Here is a 16425-nt window from a genome sequence, read left to right as displayed (position 1 = left end):
TTTTTATATGAATTGAGAGTGAAGTGATACTTCTCCCCCGTCATTGTAACCTTTGTGACATTTAATATATCATTACAGATGAATATTTAATGAATCCATGAATGAAAACATTTCACTCACCAACAAACTAACTGAGGTTTGTGTAATTTTTCCTTGTCCCCCTTTCAGCCAAAGTTTTCCACAATATAAATGCCACTAAATCCTAATCTTGGAAACAAACATAAAAATTCTCTCAAGTTGGGGCGCCTGGGTGCCTCAGGCATTTGAGCATCAGACTCTTGGTTTCAACTGAGGTCGTGGTCTCAGGGTCATGAGATCAAGCCCTGCAACGGGCTCCACGCTCAAGCTTAGAGTCTGCTCGGGATTCTCTCTTCCTCTCCTTGCCCCTCCTGCTTGAGTGCACTCTCTCTCTAATAAATATTTTTTTAAAAAAGAAAATTCTCTCAACTTGATGGCAATTCTAAAAAGGGGAAGTTTACTGTTAAAAGCAAACCATCACTTCTAAAAATTCATAAATAGGGACGCCTGGGTGACTCAGTCGTTAAGCGTCTGCCTTCAGCTCAGGTCATGATCCCAGTGTCCTGGGATCGAGCCCCGCATCAGGCTCCCTGCTTGGCGGGAAGCTTGCTTTTCCCTCTCCCACTCCCCCTGGCTTGTGTTCCCTCTCTCGCTGTGTCACTCTCTTTCAAATAAATAAATTCTTTAAAAATAAAAAAAATAAAAATCATAAATATTCAATGAAGACTGACTTGGTATAATCATGAAAAGCAAAAATAAAAGCCTTTCAACTTTATTGATTACGCAGATTTGTAAACTCATAAAATTCTCTGAGGAGTCTACTTAGAAGTAAATATATTAACAAATTCATACTTGCTACCTAGGATGAACTATCAAAACATGAGATTCAGGTTAGTATCTTAACAAAATTAATGAAAAAAATTAAAATAGGGAGGTAATCAGAATAAAAGAGAAAAGAGGTTTTATATGTAAGCAAAATAAAAAATGTGTCAAGGAAAAAAGCAATGAATTAAAAAATACAACTTAAAGTTTAAAAGGCCTAAGTATAATAACTAAGTTGAAAATACATGTAAAATTACACAAATGGATTGCCAAAATAAACAGAATTTCATTTGAATGAAAATATAAGCTTAATATCCTATTACATTTATGCCTAACACATGTTTAAAAAGTAAAATAGAGGGGCGCCTGGGTGGCTCAGTCATTAAGCATCTGCCTTTGGCTCAGGTCATGATCCCAGGGTCCTGGCATCGAGCCCCGCATCGGGCTCCCTGCTCCGCAGGAAGCCTGCTTCTCCTTCTCCCACCCCCCTGCTTGTGTTCCCTCTCTCGCTGTGTCTCTCTCTGTCAAATAAATAAATAAAATCTTTAAAAAAGTAAAATAGAAAATATCCAGTCAATAGGATATATGTTCCTTTGAAATGAAATAGGCACAACAGTCTATCTATTCTCTAGTCACGAGGATGGATGAAAATAGCAATAGTATTAAATAGTCAGATGAAAAATGCAAAATAGTAAAAAAAAAAAAAAAATCAGTTAAGAGAGTCTCATAATGAGCATTAAGGAATTAAATTCCCAAGACAAGCTGCTCTGTAATTAAATACTAAAGTGAGCACAGTATGCAGAAGAGAGTTAACATAACATGCCTGAGACTGCTAATCTTAGGAAAGCCTGCTTGCAAGGTTGGCCCTTGGCTGGCATCTGAGAAACTTGTTCTTTGGGAATGTTCCCACAAATCCCTGATAAGAGTGCCTCACTGTACCTAAACTTTTTGTGTAAACAATCTGTTTTATACTGAACACATGTTTTCCTTCTGAGAGCCTGGAATTTTGGTACATGCTAGACAGAAGGTGCCTATGTAATCAACCTCCAATAGAAACCCTGGGCATCAAGTCTCTAACGAGCTTCCTCGTAGACAACATTTCACATGTGTTGTCACATGTGTATCCTGTATGATTCCACTTGGACAGTACTCTTGGAAGCTTATGCCTGGTTTCCTCCAGACATCCCATGTGCCTTTTTTCTCTACAGATTTTACTTTGTATCCTCCACTGTAGTAAATCATAGCCATGAGTACATCTATATGCTGAGTCATATGAGTCCTCTTAGCAAATCACCAAACCTGGGGGTAGTCTCGGGGACCTCTGATGGACACAGGTAAAATGCATTCTTTTCATTTAAACCAAACCGAGGCACTAGCATTTACTAGATAGATTTTTAAAGTTTTATATAATCTGTCATTCATTTCCTGTCTTAGAATGACATATGAAGTGCAGTAGATGTATAATGAGAAAATTTTAAAAATACTTTAAGGAAAACCAAAAATAAAAATAAAAATAAAATAAAATACTTTAAGGAAATTAGACAATTTTGAATATCAATGTTCTTCTATTACACTAAAAAGTACTTAAAGTACACCTTTCTCTAAATCCTGTAAATCTTCAAATCAGACCTATACTTTATTAAAAGGATCCTAATAAGCACCCATAACAGAAAGAATAGAAGTGCTGTCAGTAATTTGGACCCTCAAAAAATATAAAGGTATAAGGTTGATAGGGAATCCTCCCTCCACAGATCCACAGATCCACAGATCTATGCACAGGGTGGACCCCAGGCAAATACACATACACATGGCACCACAGACACACAAATGCAAACAGAGGCAAAGAGAGATTCAGACACAGAGAAAGGTGCACATACACAGCCAGAGAGAAAGAGACTGTCACTCAAAGAAAAAAACACACACAGAAACAAAAACAGTGTATGTTAATGGCTAATTATACCAAAAAAACCTTTAAAAAAATCACAAATTTACTGGCATTTATTTGCACCACTAGCCTTAGGATACTTTGTGTTAATAGAAAAAATAAAGGCTGTCCAGAAAAACTGGTTCTGATTTCATATCTAATACGAGAGTTAATATTTATATATAACTCCATTATCATACATAGAAAAAAAAGTAGTAATTAGCTTAGCTATTTTCAATGTCTGGTCTTGGGGGAATGACTTTGCTTTTTTTGCACAGCAATATTTTCACTCTTCCCGACAAGAATTACCCACCTATGACCGACCGACCTTTGGTATACTACCAATAATCTTGGATATTGGCTTCTTTTAACCCCCATGCCCACTGCTCACCAACAAGCTTCTTTGATATACTATAATGATAAAACTTACTCTCAAAAATACTATAATCATAACATCTCTGTTCTTACAACTTTTCACAACAAAAAAAATGGCTGGAACATATAGCTGGCAGACATTAACTATAAAAGGATGAGCTGATAAGCTTATGTGTCAAATATATTTGTTCCTTTAAACTATTTCTCATAAAACAAATAATCCTATTTCATCAGTGAAAAACATTTACAGGATTTCTGCATTAATAAAAACTTTTTAGGGCGCCTGGGTGGCTCAGCCGGTTAAGCAGCTGCCTTTAGCTCAAGTCATGATCCCAGGGTCCTAGGATTGAGCTCCTCATTGGGCTCCCTGCTCAGCAGGGGTCTGCTTCTCCCTCTCCCTCTGTGCTCTCCTCTCTCTCAAATAAATAAATAACCTTTTTAGCATGTATATAATTATGTACATATCTCTAGTATACTCAGTTTGATGCAGTTTTTGATAAAAACCTGAAGGAAATGAGGACTGGTGTGAAGTAAGAGTTAGCATCTATTTTAGATGTTTGAGTGCTGTCATCAATCAATGCCTGAATAGCCACAGCCTGCAACATTAGTCTTATCAGAAGGAGAAAATTATAAAGACAAAATAAAGGTTAAAAGCCATGAAGGAAAAAGGGGCACAGAGTAGTAAGTAACAGCACACCGCCCCCACCATATTGATTCTGTTGTTGCTGCATGACACCAATAACAAAGAGGGCCTTTCCCTGATCATAAATTAGCAGAGCAAACTGTTTTTACTAGACAATAACAATAGCTAACACTTACTTGCTGCTTACAAGGGGACAGGCACCATTTCCCAATGAATCGTGTTTTATTCATTTAATTATCTGCATCTTACCCAGGTAGGAGATAATTTTGTTGTTTTGCAATCACAAGAGTTAATCCTTCATACATGTTTACAAAAAAGATTCATATCCACTTCTTGAATTATCTGTGGGCCAAACACATTACTTGGCACTTCCACCATACCTTACCTCATTTAATCTTCACAACCCTGTAAGGCAGTAATTAAATTATTATTTACCTCTGTTTTACAGTAAAAACACTTTCCCCTGGTCATCTCAGAGGTCACTAATTCATTTCCAAAACTATCTCATTTTTTCCCCTTTATCATCACTAGGTTTTCAGTTTAGCTCAGTTCAAAATATCTCCTAGATTTTTCACTTACTTCAAAGTCAAAGTTATTATTGCCTATTGCTGAAATATCTCCATTTTCTGGGGCTATTTTAAATTTTATTTGTATATGTAATCTCTAGATTCACATATTTTACATTAATGGTATGTAAGGAATCCCACATTCAACCCAGTAACATCACTGTACATTCCATTGGATAAGAAAATGATTATCTGACTAAACCAGTAAAAAATGACTATTTGACCAAACCAACAGGATAAAGTTAAGTAAACACTTCAAGCATGAATCATTAGCTGCTGTACAGCACTAGGGTGGTTAGATTTGACTCCTGCTTCAAAATCTTACAATCTAATTGGAGAACACAACAAAAACACAATGTCAAAAGAAATAGAATAAAAGGACCATGAGCATTAACTAAGTAGCTACCGACTTAAGCTCTGATCTGCTTCTTCCAAGGTCAAAAGAATTTTATAAAATATAAAGTTATGACAAGTAGAAAATAGAGTTTAAAGTGTGACCAGGGAACATGACAAAGAATGAAATGAAAATACAGAATGTAATATTCTGTTTATCTTAAATAATATAAATTTTAACCAATTATTTCATTACACATACAGTACTACAGCCTTTTCTTCTCAATGTAGATATAATGGTTTATTAACACGTAAATTCAACATCCAATTAATCAATGTGTTCTGATCTACAAATTGTCAATAGGGGCAGGTAATGAATTTGTTAGCTGCCTAACAACCAAAGTGCCACTGATTATCTTGCTACCAGAGTGAATTTAAAACTGTCCTGGGGCGCCTGAGTGGCTCAGTTGTTAAGCATCTGCCTATGGCTCAGGTCATGATGCTAGGGTCCTGGGTTCGAGCTCCCTGCTCCTCGGGAAGCCTGCTTCTCCCTCTCCCACTCCCCCTGCATGTGTTCCCTCTCTGTGTCTCTTTCTGTCAAATAAATAAATAAAATCTTTAAAAATAAATAAATAAATAGGGGTGCCTGGGTGGCTTAGACAGTTAAGCATCTGCCTTCGGCTCAGGTCATGATCTCAGGGTCCTGGGATTGAGTCCCGCATCAGGCTCCCCATGGGGAGCCTGCTTCTCCCTCTGCCTCTCTCTCTCTCATGAATAAATAAATAAAATCTTTAAAATAAACAAATAAATTAATTAATTAAAATAAAACTGTCCTTACTTCTATTTCTAACACACATATTCCCTGATAAAGTTCAGATTTACTGATAGGATTTGTATTATCCCCCAACCACCCCCCACCATGTATAAACAGCAACTGAAAACAAATGTAACAATAGAGAAAAAACAGCAAACAAAAAGAGGATGTTCTTTAAGCCTACAAGAAACACAGAGTAAAACAGTATACCTTTTTTTTTTTTAAGATTTTTATTTATTTATTTATTTGACAGAGAGAGAGACAGCGAGAGAGGGAACACAAGCAGGGGGAGAGGGAGAAGGAGAAGCAGGCTTCCCGCGGAGCAGGGAGCCCGATGTGGGGCTCTATCCGAGGACCCTGGGATCATAACCTGAGCCGAAAGCAGACACTCAATGAATGAGCCACCCAGGTACCCCAAAACAGTATACCTTCTAATTCAGCTCAGAATAAAATGTTCCCTCTATGATACCAGACTATGATAGGGTGATTACATTCAAATATTTTTAAGCTCACTTCTTCTACCATCCCTACCATACTAAAATTGTTTTAGCCTGTTTAGATGATCTAAATATGGGTAAAGACTAGTAATGCAAACAGAATTAGATAACCTATGTTTAAGGAACCTAATAGTTTAATGAAGGCTAACCTTTTCTACTTTTTCATAACTCACTAATGAAATATACTAAAGACATTACTATACAGATTAGAACTCCACATTATTACAAAACTTTCCACATTCTTACCATTAAAGTTTATTCTCACCAAAATTCAGCAACAAACATTTTTTATTTGAATCACTAAGCCAGTAAGTACACTGAGCAATATAATATAGTACAACTAAAATCACTTAATATAAACTTACTTTTCAGCAAAATCTTTACTTCTCCATTTTCTTTCTTGATCTCATTCATTACTTTATGCTTTTTCTTCTCTCTCTCTTTTTCCTTATCTCTCTCTTTAATTTTGTCTTTGATTTTATCTGAAAGACAAAACCAAGTAAATATTTAAAACTATTTTATAATTTTTCCCCAAGAACTGTGTGCAATTTCTAGAATACACCAAAAATTAGAATGAAAAACAAACATGCCTTTTGTTCTTCTTCTCAGGTCTGGGGAAAGAGATTTCCAAACTTCCTGTCGTATATTAACATAGAACACATAACATACACATCATAAACTATCAAAATTTATCATTATATATTTCATTCTAGAGATTATTCTTCTTTAATTCATGTCAACCACAATATTAGACTAACTTCAAGTCATTTAAAATAACTTTAATCAAGATAATAAACTACAATGGATAAAGTGCTAGTTTTGAAGTTGGCCATACCTGAATTAATACCATAACAATGGAAAAATTACTCAATCGCAGTGTCTTAACCTATAAAATACTGGTTATCTTTCTCACAGGTTACCATAAGGATTAAATGAAAAAAAAATAAAATGACTACCCAGACCCTGGTATATATATGACTAGATGTTAGTTCCCTTACCCTTACTCCTTTTAAAAAGGATATGACTGATCTGGCTACCTGGTGATATTAGGATGTTAAAATAAAAGGTATAAGAACTCTAGGAATCACTGATCTGCTTTCTAAAAATTTAAATTTGCGTTTATAAGATTATTTGATGTCCTATTCTTGCTTAATCAAGCTACTATGCACAGAGCAAAACAGAAGATGTAGAGGAGAATTTCAAATAGTAACATAGCCTTTGCCTTCAAAAAAAAAAAAAAAAGCTTACTATTGATTACAAAGTCATGATTGAAGCACATAAACACTGTAAAATATCTTGTAACAGAGATTATATAGTATATATGCATACTGCAGAATTTAAAATCCTTCCTTACTTTCCTTTCTATAAATACTACCCTAATTCAGGTCCTAATCACCTCATGATTAGATTACCGTCTAGATCAGTACTGCCCAGTAGAAATAAAATGCTTACCAGATACATGAATTTGAATTTTCTAGTAGTCACATTAGACACAAAAACCAACAGGTGAAATTAATTTTAACAATACATTTTATTTAACCAATAGATCTAAAAAATGTCATTTCAAAATGAAACCAACACTAACAAATTATTATTGAGACATCTTACATTGTTTTTCACAATAAGACTTCAAAATCCAGGGTATATTTTACACTTAACAGCACATCTCAATTCAAAGTGTTCAACAGTCACATGAGACTGGTGGCTACCACACTGAACAACTCAGGTCTAGGCTACTTAAGCAGACAATTCTCAAAAAATTAAGTACATGTACTTAATAAACATTTTAAAACTTACACTCATTAATAATAAAAAAATACAAATTCAAATAAGATACTTTACCTTGAAACTTACAAAGTGCTTTTTTAAAAGTGATAATACTCAAAGCAGAAGAAAGGATAGTTGATGGGAGAGCAAACAAAAACAGGGACTCACCAATTTAACAAATATGCATCGCTGAGTATAAGAAAAGGCTTAGGGAGACAGAAGTGAGTAAATAAGATCCTCATCTGTTCATATACAACTTAAATTCTAGAAATAGATTAAGCGGTTCTCATGCTTCAGACTAGTTTGCTACTCTTACTTTTTAATGTCTAAAGTCCTTGAAATCCTGTCACAGGCTGTCGTCCAGCCATCAAGTGTTACTCCAAATAGCTGAAGCTTAGATACATATATAGTTAATATTTCCTAAGTAAACATACATTTTTAATGAACTATTTACGTATCTTTTAAAAATCACAACTGAAGAAAACAGTCACCTATCTCTACATTTCTTTTCTCAATCATCCCTATTAACTTTATTAACCTTAAAGTGTTATTTCAAGTACTGAACTTTTAAAGTTTATTAAGATATACATACAGAAAAAACATGTAAGGTATATAGCTCAATTTTCACAAAAATGAACAGCACCTCAGGACCCCTCTCGTCTTCCCTTCCAGTCTTGATGCAACATCCCTAAGGGTAACCACAATCCTGACTTCTAACCACAAAGATTAAAATAAATATGGCATATATATAAAAAATTATGATATAATATAACCTATCACAGTCACAAAATATAAATATTTTTCAGAATACAATTAAACTAGCTTCTCAGGAAATAAAATTATAATATGGTATTACCCAATTTTTAATAAACTTTATTTATGAATATATTTATTACATTACAGACCTTATTTTTCTTGTTTTTTTGTTTTTTAAAGATTTTATTTATTTGACAGAGAGACACAGTGAGAGAGGGAACACAAGCAGGGGAGTGGGAGAGGGAGAAGCAGGCTTCCTGAGGAGTGGGGAGCCTGATGCGGGGCTCGATCCCAGGACCCTGGGATCATGACCTAAGCCGAAGGCAGACGCTTAACAACTGAGCCACCCAGGCACCCCGATAGACCTTATTTTTTTAAGATTTTTATTTCTTTATTTGAGAGAGAGAGCGTGCACACGCATGCACGTAAGCAGGGGGAGAGGCAGAGGGAGAGGGACAATCAGACTCCACGCTGAGCAAAGAGCCAGATGCAAGGCTCAATCTCATGACCCTGAGATCATGACCTGAGTGGAAATCACGAGTCAGACATTAACCAGCTGAGCCACCCAGAGGCCCCTAGACTTTATTTTTTAGAGCAGTTTTAGGTTCTCAGCAAAACTGAACAGAAAGTGCACACAGATTTTCCATATATAACTCCTGTCCCTATACATCCTTATCTATCTATCTGTCTACCTACCTACCTACCTACCTATTTATGAGAGCAGAATGTGGGTGGGGGGCAAAGGGAGAGGAAGAGAGAATCTTCAGCAGACTCCACGCTGAGCATGGGGCTGGATCTCATGACCCTGAGATCAGGACCTGAGCTGAAACCAAGAGTTTGGCCACTTAACTGCTTAAACTGTACCACCCAGGCACCCCAATTATCATCCCAATTTTTTGAAATTATAATTAATACACATTCAAAAATCAGACTGAAAAATAATAATGCAAATTATTAAAAGCCATTATTTTTTTAAGGTAAATTCTACACCCAATGTGGGGCTTGAATTCATGACCCCAAAATCAAGAGTCACAAGCTCTACTGACTGAGCCAGCCAGACACCCCTAAAAGCGATTATTTTTAAGTAGCAAAAAGTTTCAAAGTTTCTGCAATAGGACCATATTAGTTTCATAAAACAGGAAAAAGGGTCCTAGAATATGCCTTCCGGTATAATATTAGGTAAAGATAAATTGAAGATGTTAAGTCATTATATGAAAAACATCTAGAAACAAAAACAATGACATAGCCAAGACAAGAAGAGTGACTGACAACATAACTAGTTACCCTCCCACCCCACACTCAGAACCTTCTAAGGAAAGGAAGCAAACACAAATCATCCTATATATTCATAGCAGAAAAGCGTTTTTGGGGGGTAACTGCTGTCCCAACCTACACACCTGTCTCAATCTTTCAATCTACCTTCAACCTTCCTAGAATTTTTTGCTTCTTGTCAGGGCATATACTTTTTCAAAATCCAACTTTAAATTCCTCCATTAAATGTTTCATAAATCATGTTACAGATAACAGAAAGATGTTGTAAGACATGTTTATATGTTACAGGTAAACATGTTACAGCTATAACGAAGTGGAAAGCCTACAAGTTCAGAAGACCTAGGTTCAAGTTCTGCAACCTTGATAACAAACTTTCAGATCTCCCATCTCAGCTGTAAAATGGAGTTTATATAAAGATTAAATAGGAAATATATACAAAAGCGTACTGCAAAGATATGAGCCTTATGAATGCAGAATATTATCTATGTCTATCCATAATATTGAGCCATAATAAGCATTTTTTGTCATAACAATTTAGAACACCACTGTCTATAAAATCGCAACTCTGCTGTTACTATATTTTAATGCATTCACGGTCATAAAAGCCACTTCTACATGTTTTCACAAGGAAAAGAGCTCCCTGGCATCATGTTTACTGTAAAATATTGTTCTTTAAAAAATGGTCATTCTTAAAAAATCATTTCTCTTCATGACCAAGAATTTGTATGGTTTTACCCTTCATGGTCTAATCTAAGGTTTAGAAGGAATTTTTAGCTAATTATTGGGATAAAAGTAAAAATTATTCTACCATAAGAACAAGAAATTATCGGTTTTGAAAAGTCCAACTTAACATAAGGACTACAAGTTTTATTTAAAAATAAAGTGGGGGGGGGTGCCTGGATGGCTCAGTTGGTTAAGCGTCTGCCTTCGGCTCAGGTCCTGGGATCTAGCCCCATATAGGGCTCCCTGCTCAGCAGGGGAGTCTGCTTCTCCCTCTCCCTCCCTGCTCATGCTCTCTCTCTCATTCTCTCTCAAATAAATAAAATCTTAAAAAAAATGAAAATAAAAAATAAAAAAAGATAAAAATAAAAAGGGGGCAAGGGGAGAGAGGAAAGACAGATATAAACAGACCCATGATAGAGTTTGAACCTACAGAAGCAGAAGGAATATAAGAATGAAGGAAAGGAGAAGGAATAAATGACTAAGTCATTATGAAACCAGAACAAACTACAAATTACACGTGTGGAAAAATACACGTGAAGACTTACACTGTATGTAAAAGTTATGATATAAAAAATAAAATTGATTAAAATAATTTCAAATAAGATATAAATGGGATTTTCAAACATATATTCAATTTACTGATTTAGCAATATATTTCAGATTTCATGCACACAATATTTCTATTGAGCACTTACATGCAAGAGATGAAAATGAATAATAGTGCTGTACTAAAGATAAAGAGTCTTAACATCGATATCATTTGATTCTTATTATTGGTACCACTATGGAAAACCAGCTCTTAAATAAAAATCATTGTTTTCATCTGGTTATAATAAAATTTACTAGTCTTCACCTGTATTAAAGTCATTATAATAATATAGAGATGAAAGCACATACACAAATATTAGATGAATCACTTCAGTAAGGAGAAAGTCAAACTTATAAAAAGCATTGTTAGAGAATCCTTTTAAGAGATATTTTTAATTTTCTTAGAGAGGAGTGAGGGGGAGAATAAGAGGGGATAGACAGAGGGAGAGGGAGAATCTTAAGCAGGCTCCACACCCAGCATGGAGTCTGATGGGGGCCAGATCTCACAACCCTGACTTCATGACTTGAGCTGAAATCAAGAGACAGACTTGATTAACCGACTGAGCCACCCAGGCACCCCTTAACAGATTTATAATACAACAAAAATCCATTTATCTGCAATCTTAAGAATTCATTCATAGTTTCTAGATAACAGAAGATTTGGCACTATTTTTTAATCATTCTAATAATTTTCAAAATGTATTACATACTTCCCTGTTTACAAAAATGTAAGAAATATAATTTAGTCTTTTCATTATGACAAATATTTAAACTCATTATCATATTCATATTGATGAACTCAAAAGCAAAACAAAATTCACCTGTTCAAAACTATAGGATTTGAGCATCATTTAATTTTTATTGTCTTGGGTGTCACTTATTATTCCACATATGAGAGGTGACAGTTATAACTTCTGGCAGTCACCAATAGGCTCATTCTCATCTGCTCTGTGCTAAGAAATCAGACCAGGTCCATTAAAACTATCCTGTATAATACAGTAGGCAGGTTCTCTCTAGCCTTATTACAGCAAATTTCACACTGTATTCTTTCTGATATAAATGTATCTTTCTCTTTATAATCCTCCCCCCACCAGAGTATAGTGTATGTTCCTTAACAGTAGAGAAGGCTCTAACCCAGTAAGTGCTTGTTGGGTTCATGAAACAGGTCCTGCGATATAGTAAGAAATTACTGCATTACTTTCTACAGTACATCGTAACTTTCTTTCCTCTTAGGTGCTCTATGTTGATCTTTGTTAATTCTTCCTTCTTTTCCTAGTCATACCACAGCAAGGAAGGAAATTCTTAGTCCTTACAGCCTTCCAGAAGTAGTTCCTCAAATTTATTTCCCTTTTCTAACGGGCCTGGTTGTTTTTGACACAAAAAAAAAATCCTAAGATTTAATGAAGCTACTCCTCCAAAAATGTTAGGGATCCACAATTTTTCTATGTGTCTCAATAAAAACAAATAATTTTCCTTAAAAGACCATGGGGTAATTTCTTTTTTATATAGATCTCTTTTTATAGGAATTCTTACAACTTAATATTTTTTTAAAAATAAGAAAAAATAGAGAAAGAAAATAACAGTGCAGGGGTGCGTGAGTGGCTCAGTTGGTTAAGCATCAGACTCTAAGATTTCGGCTCAGGCCATGGTCTCAAAGTCTTGAGATGGGCCCTGCTCAGTGGGGAGCCTGTTTGGGATTTTTCTCTCCCTCTTCCCCTCTGCCCCTCCACCCCACCCCTGGGAGCACAAGCATTCATGTGCTCTCTCTCTCTAAGTAAATAAATAAATCTTTTAAAAAAAAAAATAGAAAAAGGTGCAAAGGACATAAAACAAATTCCAGAGAATGTTAATGTCAAATAAATATTTTTAAAAAGTTCAACCTTACCAGTCTTCAAAAAAAAACACAAATTAAAACAATATAAAACCATTTTCACTTATCAAATTGACCATTTTTCTTAAGAGTAATGGCAGGGGCGCCTGGGTGGCTCAGATGGTTAAGCGTCTGCCTTCAGCTCAGGTCATGATCCCAGGGTCCTGGGATCGAGCCCCACATCGGGCTCCTGGCTTAGCAGGGAGTCTGCTTCTCCCTCTCCCTATGCCTCTCCCACTGCTCATGCTCTCTCTCTCTCTGTATCTCTGTGTCTCAAATGAATAAATAAAATCTTTAAAAAAAAAAAAAAGAGTAATGGCAAAGGTTAAGTAAAATAAGCACTTCTACAGAATGATAAGTATAAACTACAAAGTCTTACTGGAAGGCAATTTAACAATATGATGGAAAGCATTAAAACTGATCATTCCTGGGACACCTGGGTGGCTCAGTCGTTAAGCGTCTGCCTTCGGCTCAGGTCATGATCCCAGGGTCCTGGGATCAAGCCCCACGTCGGTCGGGCTCCCTGCTCCCGAGGGAAGCCTGCTTCTCCCTCTCCCACTCCCCCTCTGCTTGTGTTCCCTCTCTTGCTGTGTCTCTAATAAATAAATAAAATCTTTTAAAAAAAAAAAAACAACTGATCATTCTTGGGTGACTCAGTAGGTTAAACGTCAGACCTTTGATTTTGGCTCAGATTATGATCTCAGGGTCAAGAGATGGAGCCCTGCGACAGGCTCCGTTCTGGGCATGGAGCCTGCTTGAAATTCTCTCTCTCCCTCTCCCTCTTCCCCCCACAAAAAATAAAAATAAAACAAAACAAAAAAAGCCCAATCATTCCTATGATCCCAGAATGCCACTGCTAGGATTCAATAAAAAGGAAATAACAAGCCAGCACAAACATACATGCCCAGGAGTCCTCATCTCATATTATTTATAATTACAAAAAACTGTAAATAAATGTTTAACAAATGGAGACTGATTAAATAAATTTGGGTATATTCATTAATGGGAAAATACGAAGCCATTAAAAATCATGTTTGAGGGATGCCTGGGTGGCTCAGTCGTTGAGCGTCTGCCTTCGGCTCAGGTCATGATCCCAGGGCCCTGCTCAGCGGGACCCACATCAGGCTCCCTGCTCAGCGGGAAGCCTGCTTCTCCCTCTCCCACTCCCCCTGCTTGTGTTCCCTCTCTCACTGTGTCTCTGTCAAAAAAAAAAAAAAAAAAAAAAAAATCATGTTTGAATAATAGTTAATATCATGAGGCAGGGATAATGTTCATGAAATATTAGAAAAAAAAGGCAATTTAACATATATAAATGTAAACGTATAAAATGATCCCATGTATCATATATATATATATATATCTGTGTAAATATATGAAAACTCATACACATATATTTAGGTATATACATCTGTGTATACACACCACACACAGGAGTCTTTAAATAAGGGAAATCATTTAAAAGTTTACATAAAAAACAGTAGGACTTCCCAGTCTTCCCACCCTTGTCCCAAAGAGTCAAGTCAATCTCACTCCTTAAGGCAAACATCCACTTTTCATTTTCAGGAGAAAATGAACAGGCTTGAACCTCAGGTACCCCAGGCAAGGCAAAGGGTGGAGCTAAAAACAACCTGATTGTACTTCTCTAAAATGCTTAAACTGAATTGAATTGGGAAATTAAAAAAAAAAAAAGAACTTTTAGAATTTAAAAATACAAAGGCAAAACTGAAAAACTCAAAAAGTTGGAAGGTAAGTTGAGATAATCTTCCAAAAAGAGAGCAACAAGACGAAGAAGTGGAAAATAGCAGAAAATAAGGTGACCTAAAGGACCAAATTCCTAAAGGATTCAGGAGATCCAATATCAAATTAACTGAAATTTCAGAAAAGGAAAATAAAATTTTATAGGGAAGAAAAATACCAAAATAAATAAATAAAAGAAATTTTCTCAGAAAAGATCAGTCACCAAAATTAAGATTCCATCAAGGGATGAGTACAAAGAATGGAATTCACAGTGGTAGCCCCCCTTCCCACACACATACCAGGCACACCATCATGAAGTTTCGGTACACTAGAGCTAAAGAAAAGGTCCTGTCTCCAAAGGAATTAAAAAAACAAAACAAAACTAGATCACATATAAAAGATCAGGTAATAGCGTGAAACTCTTCAACATGACAGTAGATGCTAGAAAGCAATACAACAAACAAGTGCCTTCAGAATGCTGAATGAAAATAATTTTTAACTTAGAATTCTTTAATCTGCGAAACTATCAATCAAGTATGAGGGAAGACATGATCAGACAAGCAAAAATTCAAATATTTTTATCATACACGCATCCCCCTTAGGATATGCTCAAGAAAATTTTAAGGACTAAACAAAGAAGGAAGAAGGCATAAAACCAAGGAAGCAGGAGACCCAGCACAGGTGGGCACACAAGGAACTACCTGTATGAAAGCTGTGCAGGTGGCTTAAAGGGTAGCCAGTTCAGACTGAAGGACACCAACAGAGCACTGCAGAAAGTACCTCCAGGAATAAAGAGGAATTGCTATATCATCTCTTATCACACAACACAGAGAACAGGACAGAAAATGAAGATGTAATAGATATAAACAGAGCTTCTTGACTTACAAGGGGATTTCATCTCAATAAATCCATTCGTTGTAAACTGAAAGTATCATTAAGTCAAAAATGCATTTAATACACCTAATTCACCAAATGTGCTCAGAGCACTTATATTAGCCTACAGTCGGACAAAATCATCCAACACAAAGTCTATTTTATAGTAAAGTGTTGAATATCTCAAGTAATTTATTGAATATTGTATTAAAAATAAGAAAAAGAACGGCTGTATGGGGACAGAATGATTTTAAGTGTATGGACTGTTGACCCTTGTGATCCCATGATTGACTAGCATTATGGCTCACTGCCCCACCCAGCATCACCAGAGAATATCCTACCACATATTGCCAATTCAGAAAGTACAGTTCAAAATTCAAAAGTACAGGGACACCTGCGTGGCTCAGTCGTTAAGCATCTGTCTTCGGCTCAGGTCATGATCCCAACGTCCTCGGACTGAGCCATGCACTGCGCTCCCTGCTCAGCGGGAGGCCTGCTTCTCCCTCTCCCAGTTCCCCTGCTTGTGTTCCCTCTCTCACTGTCTCTCTCTGTCAAATAAATAAATAAATAAATAATCTTAAAAAAAATTCAAAAGTACGATTTCTACTGAATTGCATCACTTTCGCACTATAATCAAGTCAAAAAATTGTAAGTCATTGTAAGTTGGAGACCATTTATCTGTGTGTAAAGAGAGCCAATTCTTAAGTATTATGAAAACCCAGAAGACCATACAGAAAAGGATCTCTGATCTGCACTCAACAGTATTTGCAAAGTCGTAATTAACACTGATTATTATGTTTCAACTAAGTTTTATGAAATTACTGGGTAGGAAAGAAGCTAGGTTATA

At 35.9% G+C, this 16425-nt stretch overlaps 1 protein-coding gene across 1 annotated transcript in view; it reads right to left on the bottom strand.

Annotated features, from left to right (window-relative positions):
• The window catches only part of RSBN1L (round spermatid basic protein 1 like), a 64628-nt gene that overhangs the window by 23411 nt on the left and 24792 nt on the right, over positions 1-16425 (bottom strand). Inside the window, exon 2 of the mRNA XM_021689700.2 lies at positions 6358-6474. Within this exon, the coding sequence (XP_021545375.1) occupies positions 6358-6474 (117 nt within the window). The remainder of the gene's footprint in view (positions 1-6357; positions 6475-16425) is intronic.

Source organism: Neomonachus schauinslandi, chromosome 12 (assembly GCF_002201575.2).
Source record: "Neomonachus schauinslandi chromosome 12, ASM220157v2, whole genome shotgun sequence".
In the NCBI taxonomy this organism is placed as follows: domain Eukaryota; kingdom Metazoa; phylum Chordata; class Mammalia; order Carnivora; family Phocidae; genus Neomonachus; species Neomonachus schauinslandi.
Note: the sequence above shows the minus strand (reverse complement) of the source record. Positions and strands in the feature narration are given on the sequence as shown.